Below are 13708 nucleotides of genomic sequence, written 5' to 3' on the forward strand. Positions count from 1 at the left end.
CAGTTAAGTACATATACTTAACTTAGCACACAGGAAACAGTAAGTAGCCATGTCTAGAGTTTTCCTATGAAGATCACCAAACAATGAAGTAGAGAAACCATCTTTGCTTCACTGGTGTCAACAGTTCCACATATCACAAATACTTTAGGGAGAATATCCAAGAACAGCATTCCACAGCTGAGACAAGTGGGGTGGGATTTGTCAGGGTCTTCAACAGATGCAGCACCAATTTAAATATTGTTAATTTATTACGAGCAGCAGTGATTCAGGAAGATGTATTATTTATAAGAAAATCAAAGGATCAAAGAAGATGACAACATGTAGCTACTTACATGTTTCTAGCCTCTTTGCAGAGATGGTAGCACTGTAAGAGAACAGTGTCAGCCAAGATGCTCTGCAAACTGGTAGAAAGTCAAGACTCCTGAGCAAACAACTTTATGTTTAAAGATAGAAACTGCAAGTTCAAGCAATTATTTTGTACTATGATCATAACAGCCATCTATCATGAATCAGACTCTGGTTTATAGAAAAGTCACTGCTCAGTAACCTAAACTGAATTTACAATGCTTAACTCTTATTCTACTACTTAAACCTAGATCATTGCAAAGAATGAACTGAAGGCCAGCCAGATGATCACTGAAATCAGAAGAAACGGAAAGGAGAAAATAGATGGAAGGAAGAGATAGGAGAACAGAGGGAGGTTAGCCTCTCACAGAGAGTAGAATGAATGAAAAAAAGAGGAGGGATGTACATGCACGTAAGCAATTGCAGCAATAGCCTCAAAACACACAGCTTCTGCAGATAGTTCAGACCTTGCTTTAGGCCCGATTATATTGGTTCAACTTCACCTATAAATTCACACAAGAAAATTAAGTAGCTATAAGCACACCTAATTTGGTTCAGTTTGATACAGCTAAATCAATTTAACTAAAACAATATATACAGCAAGTTTAAAATCTTGCCCTGTTAAACTTCAGCCAAGCAGTAACTATTGCCTTAGACAAGGTTCCATCACTAGTGTTTAAAAAAGCACTTACTGACAACAGATTAAAACTCCCTCTGGAGCAAAGACCAAAGCCACGAACCTCCTTCTCCATACTCGTCCTGATTGAGAGTCATGCTTATACTGTGGCTACATAAGTGAAATTAAGCAAGAAGGTAGATGATGTCCTTCAACCAGCCTCACACAGGCTAGGTGGTGTTACACATAGGTGGTGCTCTAGTTGCCAGACTACCTGTATTAGAAGAGCAGAGAGGTTACCTACAATGGAGTGATCCTTATTTTCCTGAGTCTTACAAGACTTAATTCCAAAAGAGATTTCAAGGCTGTGAATCCCTAGAAGAATCAGATATCTACACTTTAATCCTTTCAGCTGGAAAACAAATGCCTCTGTCTTCACCCTTCATGTTCATCAGCTTTGGTAGCTCCCCTGCTCACACTGAGTCCCATTCCGAGTCACTGTATTTTTTTTTTTCATATGGTATAGGAAGTGTAGCTAATTAATTCAGGGATGACAGTTTTGCTTCTGGGAAACATGCCCATAAGTACTGCAATGCTATCACATCATCTTTGCTTCCATTTTTGACTCTAGCTATAGATATCAAGCAATGAACAAATTAACACTGTAGAAAATTGTCAAAAGGCAACCACCTAGTCTAATCAATCCCCAGTAAACATTCACATCTAATTCAGTGTTGAAAAGAATACAAATCCACCCTGTTACAAACCAAGATGATGCTGCAGCCAGATGCCACTCCAAGCCCACAAGAAATCTGCCAAACATAAAGTAGTAGCATGAGATAACATTTGTTCCATGAAAACCATATTAAGTACAAAGCAGACATTTTAACACCAGTCAGCTCTCAAATACTTGAGAAGCTAGGCTTCAAAAATGTAGAGACTGGACTTTCCATAGTTAAATTAAACACAATGGCTAACCTTGGGCTTTTAAATATATTTTTTATTTATAGTTAAACTTTAACATCTCAACAGAAATCTGCAAGCATGAAGGGATGATCTTTCAGTGATGTTTCTGTTTAAACTGAAGTCCACAGTAGCCACATGTTCCAGTTTTTGTATCTTTGTCCTGCAAAAAAATAAGAGTACAAGAATTGCTGGTTTCATTTTACACTGAATACAGCTTTTAAAAATTACAAAGTTTCCTTTATTTACATGTGCCATCTTAAAATGGCTCAATATAGCTGAAGTATAGAGCAAAATCTTACTTGAAACAATGGAAGCAACAAAGACAGTATGAGGTTCATGCTTGATTTCTCTATCATATGCAGTTTCCCTGTTTGCTTCTGCCATTCTTTAACATAATTTCAAAATTGAGCCAAATGATTTCTTTCCAGCTGTAAAGGACCCTCTTACCAAGCTAGACATCTTAAGTCAGTTCAGTCACATCTGTTTCAATGTTCTGAAAGGATTGTTTCATAATTATTTTAATACAAAACAGGACTTGGCATTTTCAAGTTATATCCAGACAGGATTTTTACCCAGTAACATAAACTGACAGTTAGTTCTAGATGGGAGGAAAATGCAGGAGGATTCTGAGATAAAATCCCAAAGAAAAGGTTTGGAGAATAGTAGCAGATACTACAGCACAAAATTTTCTTCTTCTCTCCAAATGGTAAGGTTTTTTTTAAATTTAGAAGTGTGACTGACTGCAGGCTGTTGTTGTAGTCCATCTTAATACAACAAAAAGACAAGAAAGCTACGTAGACACTATGAGATCTTCTATGATTTAGCAACATGATTATTCACAGTCATGAAATTAAGTGAACTTACGCTTTCCCTTCTTTAATACAGGATTAGAATTGGGAAAAAAAAAAAACAAAAAAAACCCCTACTCCCTCATCCAAGTCTGGATTTAAATAATTAGGACTAGTGGAAACAAGTTGATCTAGTACTATTCTCTGTGTTTAGAGACATTAGGATTCAAGAATCTTACCACAGACATCTTACAACTTGATCTTTAACACAAAAAGATCTTAGAAGTCACAAAAACTACAGCATCCCTCCGGAAGTGCACAGCACAAGCCAAAGGAAACAATGTCAATTCAATAGAACAGCAGTGAGCTTTAAAAGTTAATTTCCAAGCACTAATGGATATAAGCTTCCTGAGTTTTACAAAGTAAACCCAGACCGTTTGACTCTGAAGAATATAAATTAAATCATTACAGAGTGTTTACTTTGTTCAAAATAGAAGTGTTTGTGATGATAATTGGGAGTTGCAACAACAGTAACACTAAAGGACACCATTTCTGCCCCACAATTCCTTTGGATATTAAGCAAATGTCAAAGCTTAGGTGAGCAAGCAAAGATTTCAACTGTCATATGCACTCAGGGTCTGCCTGAGAACAGAGAACAGTAACAAAGCAGCAGGCCACTGTTGATTCTATCGAATTCATCAGTAGCCGCAATATTCTTACTCTCTAGAAATACACTAAAATTGTATCATTACTGTCAGGGTAGATAGGAAAATAATGAGACATTTATTCTTCAACGATTCTCTGACCATGATGGAAGCTTTCAATCTTCAGAACTACCGAAGATTCCCAAAGACTGAAAGAGCTCCCCACACAAACACACTTAAAAAGAAAGATAAAAAACATTGAACTCACAGAATTCAAAACAAAACACATATTCCTAAGAAAACGTCAAATGTATCCTCAACTTACATAATGGCATTTAGATATTCAGAGTAAGCATCTCAAAACACAGCAAGCATATTATTTTTACTTACAAGGCACTGCTTGTTCTAACATACTACTTCCTACTTCATTTCCTTTTCCCTAAAATCTGATTGACCTATCAAACAAATCCAAATCAAGTGCAAAAAAATTCCTGGTAACCTCAGTGGAAGCCATCTAACTCTTCTGGGTAGAAATCTTAATATTGTATTATGCATCAAATAAAGTATCTCAGGTGATTCCACCTTTTTACTTCATTAAACTAACATGTCAAAAAGCAGATGATTTTGCAAATGAAAACCAGAAGGCAAAACATTTTATATGAAGAACAAAGATATTACCAAGTTTATGTATACTTTAGGATGTCCCAAAGCTCCACCACCACCATTGCATGATATCACTCTGCTTTCAACTTCACTCACAGGCTGCTCTGCTATTAAATCAATTGCAAAATTCCTGTTCACCTGTAAGAGAAAAAGGAAGCTCTTGAGATATCTTCCCTGCTCAAACAGAAAGCAATTGCTGTTTACTGCCTCCCCAAGCAGTTCCAGTACAGCTGTCTTAAGAAGTTCCTGCATATGTTTCTATCCCTCCCCTCTGCAGCTGTAATAGCTCTTAGGGCTGTGCTATAAACCAGATCAGTGAATCCATTGCACTAAATTCTGCAAAAATATTCCCCCTGGCCTGAAACACGGGCCACATCAGTAGTCAGGTTTACAATGTAACCTAAGCAGTTTCAGCAAAGAGGTGAGCAGGAACAAGCAACCAAGAACAGAAGATATTTAACCAGCACTGCCTCTGTATTGTACCTTAATGACTAGGTGGTAAAATTGCAAAAGACTCCCTGCTGATAAACTCAAAATAATAGTGGGACAAGTAAGGTCAGGTAATTTAGAGCCTCTCACCATGCACCTAATTCCATTACGGCACATAAATCTTAGAAAAACATCAACTTGGTGCATAACAACAGTTAAAAAGGCAAATTGTTAAAAGTTACAAAAAAGAAAACAAACCCGTAAACATCACTCTGCCAATCTATAAATCCATACTATACACACTTCCTGAACATCATGTCATTGATACTGGGACTTTTTACTAAAGCTTGTCTACATGGATTGACAAACATAACCATTTCTGGACAGTGCTAAGCCTGTTGCAGCATGACTTGCACCTAAGCAGAACCTACCAACTCAGCCACAGTGTTTTTCTCACTCATTTATGTCATCTTCTTCCAACTAGCTCAAAGCCAGCACCGAGCAATCATCTCTACACCACCACCCCTCACCATGTGAACAAACTCCAGGAAGGGCCAGCTAATTTCAAAGGCAGTTTTATACTTACAAGAATATAAAATATTATACAAACCCAAAGAAGGCACTATCTGCTGCTCTGTGCATAAGGCTCATAAAGATGCTGGTATCTGACTGAAGACTAGACTCTTAGAAAAAAGCATAAGATAACTAAGTGTCCATTAAATGAATTTCTAAGGACTACAGTGGTTATTTTACATAGTTCTAGTACACAACAACTTCAGATTCTTTCTCCAAGCCTTCAATGAAGTCTACCCAAATTCACAATTTTGGTATAGCACTGGAAAAGTTAGTTTTGTTAACACAAGGATTTTCTTTACCTAAAGTTGATAGCTTAAAAAAAAAAGTTAATATTTTGTTAACTTTCAGTTTTGAAGCAAACAGACAACATCAAGAACCCCATGACTTAGGGCCTATGTGCACAAGGCATATGTAATCTTAGTCAACTTGCAAGGATTTTTACTGCTGTTTTTCTTAACAGTCAAAATTTTGCATCCTTCCTTTTATGCGAAGAAAGGAGATAACACCTTGATGCATCTCTGCTTCAAGATCAGAAACAGAGCTTTACTCTTCCAAATTCAGTCCTATTTCTTAATCACAAAAATATCTGTGGGGAGAGGGACAAACAAGTACCTCTCATCTAATGTTCAACTGTAACTTGGTTATGGTTCAGCCTACTAAACAAGATTCCAGGAGTTTGCAGAGAAAATGTGCTAAAGAAAGACTAAATCATCATGAGGAAAAATTGTGAGAAAAAAGTGGGGGAGGGGTTCACTTCCATACATCATGTCCCTTCAAGTAAAGTACAGTAGGAGTTCATGTGGAAGGGGCCTTTTTTCCTAAGCACATCCAAACAGAACACTCCTTCCCCAATGCCTAATTCAATGAGCAATTTTTTTTCTGGCAGCAGTGCCAGCTTGACAATCCCATTGCTGCTTGTTTCCATCTACTTGCCTGTGCCAGTACATTGTCTGTGAGACTGAGTGATAAAAATCAAACTTGGAACTGACCCAGCTCCAAAAACCCAGAAAGAAAGAAAAAGGTTATATATAAACTAGATCAGCTCTGATGTCAGGTTCATTTCATGGCTCCAATTGCTGTACTGGCACAACAGAAAGGGTAGAGCTGAAGCAGAAACTGCCATGTAGTATAAGTTTCTGTGGTATTTTAAGGATTATACAAGGACAAGATTACACTATTCTGGTTGCAGCAGATATAGTTTAATAGCTACCATCCTCAGTTTTCTCACAGCTCCTTGTCTTAGGCTATTGCCAGAGATCATTAATCCCCCAGTTCTGGATTTTGAACGTTCAAATGTGCAGTGCAGAGAACAATGATTTCAGTTAAAACACACGGATTCCATTATCCAAACAATTAGACTGGCAGAACTGAGGCGACAATATCCCCACAATCTGGACCTGTGCCTGCTGGGCATGGCAATTGCTCAGGGAGGCTACGTGCTGAACCAAGGTGAAGGCCCAGACTTTGTTATCAGGGACACTTGCATCCAAAGCCTGTATTCCCGAAAGAAGTAATGAAGGCTGTATTTGTTAGATAAGAAGTTAAGTTTGGCTAAGAAGGGCACACTGAAGAAAAAGGGAAGAAGTAACCGAGAAAGGACAGTCACCAACTTCACAAGCTAGCTTTAACACCAAGGCAACTTTCAGACTACAGATACTGCTATAAAATCTAATACTAGCAGTTGAGATACATCTGGGGAACTCCTACGTAAAGGCAAAGACTAGAAATATATTCCATTGCTAAGTACAGTTTAGGACTGTTTTAGTATTTAACATGTAGGTGTTGTTCCAATTTCATAACTAAAAACCTGGCACTAAATCTTGCTTAACAGACTTAAAGGTTTTTTTGTGCTGGGGAAATAAAAATTGGGCTGAACTCAAAACTTAGGGGGAATCAAAAAAACAAACAAACAAACATAGTTGTTCATGAAGGCACAGTAGAGTGACATGTACCCTAAGAAAAATTAGGGCCAAAGAGCTTTTCTTACAGTTACAGAAGCAGCACAGAAACAACTGTTGTGTTTTGGAAAGACTTACTTTCTCAGGTGTAAATTAGCACTGTCCTCCCAGAAGTAAACTACTAAGGCACACCACAGGACTCTGAAACAGTGTGTCATTTTCATTTAATTATTTCTCATTTAGAATTCCTATCTTTGCCATGTAGCATGGGTTAAATAGCACATACCTTATGAAAGTCACAATATTAAATTAAGCAATATTAAAACTCAAAATCAATATAATTAGTTCAGTGTAATTTAGAAAGGGAATATTTATATGTAACTGCATTAGAACCTACCACATCTTATGCTTAATACTTCTATTACATACACACACACAGATACACACGCTTCTAGCATTAACACTAAGAGGCTAACCAGATACTCAGATGGTGGGAAACACAATTTAGTTAAAATAATAATCTTCATTTCTCTCCCACAAGCCAGCAGATCCCTGATGGATCCACACTGTTTGATTATTAGAGCTGAATGCTGAAGGACTTCCAATTTCACATACCCACTCCACTGCTATCTGGTAGCAACAGGCTCACTAGCCAACTTTGCAGTAGTATATTTGGTTGAAACTAATGTTGTTAAAATCTGCTTTTGAAGTTTCATTATTTCAGAATACACCAAATCTTATTTTGTATTTGTTAAATTATATCACTGTTTCAGCAAATGTTTCCCAGCCTCTGAAAATGAAGTGCCTCATAAAAATCTCCTAGGCAGTTTGCGTAAAGATCAAGTGTCTAAATATGCAGAGGCAAATTAAGTTTCAAAATGCACATTTAAACAGATATACAGATCCATGATTCAGAAAAACACTTATGTACTTTTTCTGAACACAGATGGCACTAAATACATGCCTAAAAAGTTTTGTTAAACCAGAACACAGAGTAGCCCAAATTTAAGATGCTCATATGTCTGCAACTTCCACAGCCTACGCGTAAGCACCTAACGGGTGTCAAATAAGTCCAGAGTTTTCAGAGCAATCTGTGAAGGAATTTCCCTTGCAGAGAGCTGGGTGTGTGTGTGTGGGGGGGGGGGGGTTGATGACTTTAAATGGATAGCAAATCTTCATAACTTTGCTACACTTTTAGAGGCTAGTGTACCATCACACCCAAATCTACAACAAACTCAATTAAGAAGAATCCTAATATCATATCACTTTAAGTAACTGAGACATGTTGAAAATCATTCTACTAACTTTTTAAAAGGGTAGCTAATATTTTACAGCTTAAAAGACATAATACTTTCAAATACTTATCTATATGATTGTGAAATTAAGTTGCTTCTTCACATAAATGATCTGAATTCATGAATTTGTGCATTTATCTAATTACTCTCCATCCATGCTGTGTGCTTTCCACTACCCCAAAATATTTTCTAGAGAAGTTAGTTGCAAATCCAGCACCACAGTACACACACTTCTAGACTACCATTGCTTAATCACTGGAAAAGGGACACTAAGGTCAAGATACTAACTAGGTCAGAGGGACCCAACTCTGAAGAGGTCTGTCTAGCTTATCTCAGTTTTGACCACTAACTCAACTTAGCTCCTAGTTTGGAAAACCAAAAACGTTTATCTAAAATTAGAAGAAAAAAATTTGAAATATTCAACTTCAGTCAACAATCAAGCAAGATAGCACTTCATTTAATTGAAATACAAATATAAAACAGAATTAAGTTTTTGATGAATTTTTATTGGTTCACAACTATTAAACCATGTTCTTTGAAATTAAATACAATCTTCATAATAAACTTCTTCAAAAAAGCACATAGTTTAACACAGCAGTTCACATTTGTATATCTGAAAAGGGAAAATGATGCACCTTTAATTTATTTATTTTATCCTATTAAAAAACATTTGGATGAATCTGAAATTCAGTTTAAAAATCCTGCATTTTCAAGTACACAGTGTTTAAATACTAACAACAGGTGTTAGATGCTTACCAAAATACTTTTTTTTTTTAAACAACAAAGAGAATATTTATACTAACATTCTACACCATTTTTTTTTCCTTCCTACCACACTCAAGACTTTTAGATCTAGCAGACAAATTGTGAAGATGATTTTTAGTCATTCTTTGCTGTAAACCAGATTTTTTTTTTCTAAATCCTAATTGCTGCAACTTTGGGAGGAAGAAAAAAAAATAAAACCCTTAAAACTAAACTGAAATAATCATTAAATGGAAATGAACGTATTCTCTCCATACCTATGGAGAAACACTGTCAGACCTTTACATTTAGCAATAATACAGCACTATTATATCTTTAACTTCTGAATTAAGTCATCTTTAAATGACATCTTTCTTAACCAGAGAGAAGACTGGGGGTTTGGAGGGTTTCTTCCCCCACCCCAAAACTCTTGTACTCAACAGAACTAGTTTTCCTGGAGAGTTATGCAAGTAAGCACAGCCATAACAGAGCTATGGCTTGTCTTGAATCTTAGTTTCTAGCACAAGTCACAGACGGCACATGACCATTGTTCAAGAAGTATTATAATATGTATGTAAAAAAAAAAAAAAAGTTACTGGTATCCTCAGCACATTACTTAGCAATAAGCTATGTTGAGTATGCTAAGATCATACATGAGTTCTACTGTTTGCATTTCATTTTCTGGGTAGCTATTATTAAATACTTAAAACGATATTCAAATTTTTCCTTTCCCCTTCTCTATTTATGGATGTTCTTCCAGCTGAAAGTCACAGTAAGTCACTGTATATGAGGTTTATTGAAATGAAAATATGCTAACAATTTGAGTAGCAGGCATGTACTTACATAATCAAGGTTACTAGATTTCTCTATCCTAAACACTTATGTCTGTAACACAAAACCTTGACCTTAATTTTCACACCACTCTTTTTAACAAAGTACATTTGGACAACACTCTTACCTTTGTAGCTCAAAGAAGAGAAACAATGAAAATACACTGCAATTTAAGGTTTTAGATGTAGCATTAGCTCTTCCAGGCCCAATTCCACAGCACTTTAAAAACCTCTGCATGCCTCAATCATTGTTTTCCACTGTTTTACTCTTAAAGTCTACCAAACAACTGCAACCTTTGTTTTCTGTCAAAAGAAGCCACCTTATAATCAAGATCATCAAACAGCAAACAGGTAGGAGAGTACACAGAAGCTATTATATGAGGTCTTGAAAGCATTTTCACTTTATCAAAAAACTAAAAACAAACTAAAAATAAACAAACAGCAAAACCTCTAATCCAACTTTTTTTTTTTGATGACAATATCAAAAGACATCAATATCAAGCATAAAAATGAAAACCATTTCTCTTCCCCTGAGGGAAAGCAGAATGAGTTACCTCCTTTTGTCGTCCAACAAATCTAATTCTTCTATAATCCTCTTCGTCATACACCTGAAATACAAAATAAGTTTCATTTTATTTAAAAAGCAATGACCAAAAAAAGAACACAAAGGCTTAGAGTGCTATCAAGACCAGATGATAGAAAAAAATAGATTTAAATCATTTCCTCAGTTTCGAATATCATCATCATCTTGTAAATAGGTACTCCATAGGAAAACTTTCGCTTCTCTTGCACAGGATGATGATATCTAAGAGGTAGGAAAGCAGGAAGCAAAGGGTTGGGGAGGGGTGTTAAACCAGTAAACAGAAGCCCGTTTTCCTCTGTGGTGACAGCTAAGAAAATTTACTAGTTAAAATGCTGTTCCTTGATCCCACACTGCCATCTGGAAGATGAACTAAACTAGGAAATTTAAGTTTCGTATGTTTATGTTTGAGTCAAGTAACCATAGAAGTAGCACTCCAGCATTAGCTCCAGTCAGTTGTAACTCTTTCATGTCTCCACAAAACATTACCCAAATCTCCCCAGTTTCAATGCTCAGTAAAATGAAGTTAGAAGGCACTTACTCACATAAGATGTAAGACAGAAAAAGGACATACCAGGACTGCACACATTGTGCTTTTAATGTTGAGGCTGCAATTAAGCTTCTATAAAACATTAAGAGAGAATATGAAAATAATTTAGACCTCTGGGAAGGAAGACACTATTAATAGCTTATGCTCTATCTTCCAATTCGAATGTAGCTTCCACCCACAGATTTCACTGAAGAATCATTACTGTCTAAAATTTTCCCCCTCGAAGGATGAAGCATCAAACTGCATCTCAAGCTTCTTTTGGAAAAGCAGAGTAGATCAAGACTTTTAGGTTCCTCACTGCACAGCATTTTGCCCTACACATCTTAAAAGGAAAAAAAACAACAAACAAAAAAACCACACACTTACTTCACAACATATTCGATGCTTCAAGCCTTACGTGGGAATAACAAAACTGCTGGCTATGCTTTAATATCAGTGATGAATACATATATCAAAGTTGCCTCCTAGCCTTTAATCCTCAGTTTCTACATTAAACGCAATGTTTCTCTATGCCATAGCGTCACCCTGGAAGCACTAAGCTGTACGAAAGTTGTTTGTCCATTTTCAAAAATCATTGTTTTCTTGGACAGTTTCCCATCTCCTCAAGTTAACTTTAAATCCTGGCTTGTAACTGCAACAAAATTGCAAAGGTAGCTTTTAAAGTTTATGAGCACAGACCATTACTAAAATACAAAATCCCCAAAAAACAAAAAACAAAACAAAACAAAAAAAACACAAAAAAAATCCCTTGTGAAGACAACATTAGAAACTTAGAAAACAGAGGATTTACATCCAAATGTGCCTATTGTCTGTGGGTGATATTAACAAAGTCACATTCATGCAATTCTGTTTTCCCAAGGAACAACAGAAAGCTTATTCTTTATATAACATCTTGTGCTCTAAGGATGAAGAGTTTAGCTGGCTAAAAAAGACAGCAGTGTCTACAAAAGTGATGAAAAGATCTCTGTGACAAGATCTCCAGGTGGAAAGAAGCTCCTAATGCACAGGTGGCTACAACCAACAGAATATTTTTCTCTTGTTCAGGGAATTAATACAGCTATAACAGTAGGAGAAAAAAAACTTTCTCTGCTGGTATATACTGCACCTTTCAGTAGACAGCTCAGCTGATCCAACTGCAGCAAACAGAAAGTGCAATGCAGACAAAATACAAACCGGAGAACATGAGAACTGCCAAACAATCTAACAGATCCAGGATAAGGAAAGTTGAGAATCATCCTTTTCAAAAGATACCCTCCTATCTGTCAACTTTTCAGCCCTGTCAAATGTTGCATTCAGATATTTGGTAACTACTGAAGATGCCATTCTTAATAAACAGTCTCTTCTTGAAACCATACATACCTTTTGTCCACACATTACCCAACAGCATTAAGTTCCACAGTATAAACCTGTTAGCTAAAGAAACACTTCATTTTGCTATAAACCTGCTTTCGGGGGGGGGGGGGGGGGAGGAAGTATCCTGTCTAGATACTCAGTTCAGAAAACTGTAAATACTTACCTTGTAAAAGCTTTCTCCATCTTTCATGAATCTAGACGTGTTTGTCTCAAGACTTAACCATCACTTAAACTTAGTAGCTTTTCTGCAAGCATTCTCATAATAATTCAATCTTAATCAAAACCAATATCCTATAAAATCATGAAAACTTAGAATTTATATTATATTTAAAGTAAAAGCAAACACAGAGCTGGAAGACATACATATGGAGAGTAGTAGTTTGCTGCAGTCACAAAGAACACAGGATAAAGTTTGCAAAGCAAGTAGCTTTTTATAACACACGTCAGCATAACTGAGAAACACGTATGAGATCTCAGCCAAAAAGGCCCATCCAAGAGTGTCGTGAATGAGAACGAAAAGCTGCAAACACTACAGCTAAACGAAATCCAAAATTCAAAACAAAAGGAGTGTCCTTATCAGCCTGTAACTTGGGAACAACGAAACACCTTAACTGGGGCCTGATGAAAGCAGCTTTGGGCCGGGTCCGTGTCTCCCAGAGCAGGAGCTTTCGCCCCCCGACCAGCGGGGAGGACAAGGAGCGAGACAAGCCCCCTTTCACAACGCGCCCTCCTCCAGGGGCAGCTCAGGCCCCTCAGCCCGACACCCACCGCCGGCGGGGGGAGTTCGACGGCCGTCCTGAGGTCCCAAGCGACCCCGAGGCATGGCGGTCACCTCCTTCTCCTGCCGCAGCCCTCACCTGCCCCGTGTGCGTCACCAGCTCGCCTGTACCGGACACCTGCACACCATAGGGCCGAGAGGAGGCGACGACGGCCGCCACCAGACGCGGCAGCGCCGCACAGCTCAACGGCAGCAAACAGCAGAAGGTCGCCCTGGGCGCCGCCATCTCGAGGCAGCCACGTGACTCCGCGCGGGCGCGAGCGCACGCGCACATGCGCATCCGCTGCCCCGCCCCCCAACAGGCCTCGCCCCCTGCTTAGGAGCGGGCCGCGCGCCTGCGCGAGGTGGCGGGCCACGGTTCAGGAGTCACGCGCAGTGGCCGTTAACGGACGGAGGGGAGCGCGGTGTTGGTTAGTGATCTGGGGTCGGGCGCGGCGCGGCGCGCGCCGCTCCGGGGGAGGGGGGCGGCGGGGGGCGGCGCCGCGCCCTCATCCCTCTCGTGTCCCCTCACAGGCGCGGAACATGCTCTCCTTCCTGCCCCGGGCCGCCGCCGCCGCTGCCGCCGCCTGGCCGCTCCGCTCGTCCTTCTGCTCGCCGGTGTGGAGCGGGGCGGCCGCTGCCGCCGTGGCGCGGGCCCTGCTCGCCGGTCCGCCGCT

General features: G+C 38.7%; 1 protein-coding gene and 1 long non-coding RNA gene across 2 annotated transcripts; both read right to left on the reverse strand.

Annotated features, from left to right (window-relative positions):
* Positions 1–1940: 1940 nt before the first annotated feature.
* Positions 1941–13457, reverse strand: NDUFS6 (NADH:ubiquinone oxidoreductase subunit S6). Its single transcript, XM_013952809.2, has 4 exons — positions 13132–13457; positions 10346–10399; positions 4038–4160; positions 1941–2087 (listed from the first exon to the last, which is right to left on the reverse strand). The coding sequence occupies exons 1-4, from the start codon at positions 13330–13332 to the stop codon at positions 2022–2024; spliced, it is 444 nt and encodes a 147-aa protein (XP_013808263.1). The 5' UTR covers positions 13333–13457; the 3' UTR covers positions 1941–2021.
* LOC136991281 (uncharacterized) lies at positions 8706–10338 on the reverse strand. Its single transcript, XR_010883410.1, has 2 exons — positions 9920–10338; positions 8706–8833 (listed from the first exon to the last, which is right to left on the reverse strand). It is a non-coding gene; the product is annotated as an uncharacterized lncRNA (long non-coding RNA).
* Positions 13458–13708: the final 251 nt, after the last annotated feature.

The sequence above is a fragment of the Apteryx mantelli genome, chromosome 2 (assembly GCF_036417845.1).
Source record: "Apteryx mantelli isolate bAptMan1 chromosome 2, bAptMan1.hap1, whole genome shotgun sequence".
In the NCBI taxonomy this organism is placed as follows: Eukaryota; Metazoa; Chordata; class Aves; order Apterygiformes; family Apterygidae; genus Apteryx; species Apteryx mantelli.

Excerpts from the sequence above, each read along its gene's own strand:
- NDUFS6 (XM_013952809.2), bottom strand. The coding sequence starts at position 13,332 with ATGCGCATGTGCGCGTGCGCTCGCGCCCGCGCGGAGTCACGTGGCTGC. Across the intron at positions 10,400-13,131 it reads TGGTGACGCACACGGGGCAG|GTGTATGACGAAGAGGATTA; the intron begins GTGAGGGCTGCG and ends TTTGTATTTCAG. Across the intron at positions 4,161-10,345 it reads TTGTTGGACGACAAAAGGAG|GTGAACAGGAATTTTGCAAT; the intron begins GTAACTCATTCT and ends TTTCTCTTACAG.